The sequence below is a fragment of the Asparagus officinalis genome, unplaced genomic scaffold (assembly GCF_001876935.1).
Source record: "Asparagus officinalis unplaced genomic scaffold, Aspof.V1 AsparagusV1_Un2963, whole genome shotgun sequence".
NCBI classification, from domain to species: domain Eukaryota; kingdom Viridiplantae; phylum Streptophyta; class Magnoliopsida; order Asparagales; family Asparagaceae; genus Asparagus; species Asparagus officinalis.
In genome coordinates, this window is record NW_017975222.1 from 843 (window position 1) to 2,566 (window position 1,724).

General features: G+C 37.9%; 1 protein-coding gene across 1 annotated transcript; it reads left to right on the top strand.

The window, feature by feature from the left end:
* The first annotated feature begins 873 nt into the window (after positions 1-873).
* LOC109828623 lies at positions 874-1,498 on the top strand. The gene is made up of 2 exons (XM_020395579.1): positions 874-1,231; positions 1,295-1,498. The coding sequence occupies exons 1-2, from the start codon at positions 916-918 to the stop codon at positions 1,309-1,311; spliced, it is 333 nt and encodes a 110-aa protein (XP_020251168.1). The 5' UTR covers positions 874-915; the 3' UTR covers positions 1,312-1,498.
* Positions 1,499-1,724: the final 226 nt, after the last annotated feature.

The following is a 1,724-nucleotide window of genomic DNA, read 5'->3' on the forward strand; positions in this document are numbered from 1 at the left end:
CACCAAAACAATATTATAATAAGGATTCTATGCAGCGAGTCAAAAGATATCGTCCTCCAAAGTTGCATCTGGAAATCTATCTGAAATTACCCGTTTTGCTTTAATTGTCCCGCTTTCGCATGATTTCTTCCAAAACATCAACTATTGCCTTCGCATCAAAAACATCCCCATAGGTTTTTTTGGGTCGAGATGTTCTGAAATTTGCCGACTACAGCATCAATGTAGAGATTGGTACAGCAATTGGGAGGTGATGGTTCTGGTGCTATTCCTTAGATGTTTAGGGATGTTTGTTTCATGTACGTATTTGGTGAGCTGTGCATTGAAAAAAAGGACTTATAAGGTCAAATTTTAGAGATTTTATCAAGTATATTATTTGTTTGATATTTTCCATGCCACTAATTTGGGTTTTTCATATAGATGCACCAAGTGTGATTCCCTAAATTATGTTGAATTCATCCGAATTTGTGATTTTAATCATACATCTACATGACATTCATCTGTAACCAAAAAAATTTGTTTGGATTTTATCACTCATGCAAATACTTGTTAACACCAATTGTGCAAAAAAAAAGATTTTTAATACATATTTTTCAAAATTCCATACATGCATCAAAATGCAATTTACCTAACAAACAGGACATCGGGTGGATTTTGAGTGGGATTAATTTGGAGACTTAGTACCCAAAATCTGCGATAACGTTCTGTCCACAAAATCATATGAATATGTTTTTGCTTCCTGTTGGAAATACGTTCACACTGCTAGTGTGAAGTACCCTTAATTTCCTCAACCATGTAAATGCCATGACACAATTCCAAAAGGAACAAACTCTATTCTCAACTGCCCCTTTCCTCCATAAATACCATCCACCAACTACGAACATAAGACAAACAAATCAGCACAAAATCTCTAGAAAAATGGCCCAGCTAATCAAAACCTGCTTCCTGCTCTTGGCTTTCACCATCATCACAGCTTCACTATTTGCTGACAATGCCAGTGCAGATTGCGACAACGACTGGACTCAGCTGAGCGACAAGTGCACTGCCTTTGCGAAGAAAGGCATAGAGCCAACGCTCCCATCGGACGACTGTTGCCAGACTATTGCACAGGCTGACCTTGTCTGCGCATGCTCGAAGGTTACTCCTGATACCGAGAACAATATTAGCGTGCCTCTGGCGATCATGGTGGCTAGCTTCTGTGGTCATTCTCTGCCTCATGGAACTCACTGTGGAAGTAAGTGAACTATTGATTTCTTGAAAATTTTGCTACGTTACTGATATCTGTTATTGCTTTCAGGTGTTGTGGTTCCATAGGCTCCACGACAGAATGCGCGAAGAATAAGATGATTGTGATGAATAATAGATATGCAGAGAATAAAAGGTTGCTCATGTATGAACGACATTAATTAGTAGATTTGACTGTATTAATCATCTTTACACGATTCTTCTATGGCAGTGAAATGGATGAATTGAAATATATTACCTTATTGTGATTTGTGTATGTTGCTCAAACTTTACTCTAATTTTTGTGCTTTTGTGTGATTTTCTGTTGGCAACTGAATGCCAAAAGCTATAGGTGGTATAGAGAGATTTTGGATTTATGACCCTTCATTATACACGTGCATAGAAAAATTATTTGCTGAGAAGTTCCACATTTTAGAGGGTATACATGCAGCATGATGCTTGGTTTTTGGTTCCTCATCTGCCGGTTTTGCATTGGAAGTCCT

Excerpts from the sequence above, each read along its gene's own strand:
- LOC109828623 (XM_020395579.1), top strand. The coding sequence starts at position 916 with ATGGCCCAGCTAATCAAAACCTGCTTCCTGCTCTTGGCTTTCACCATC.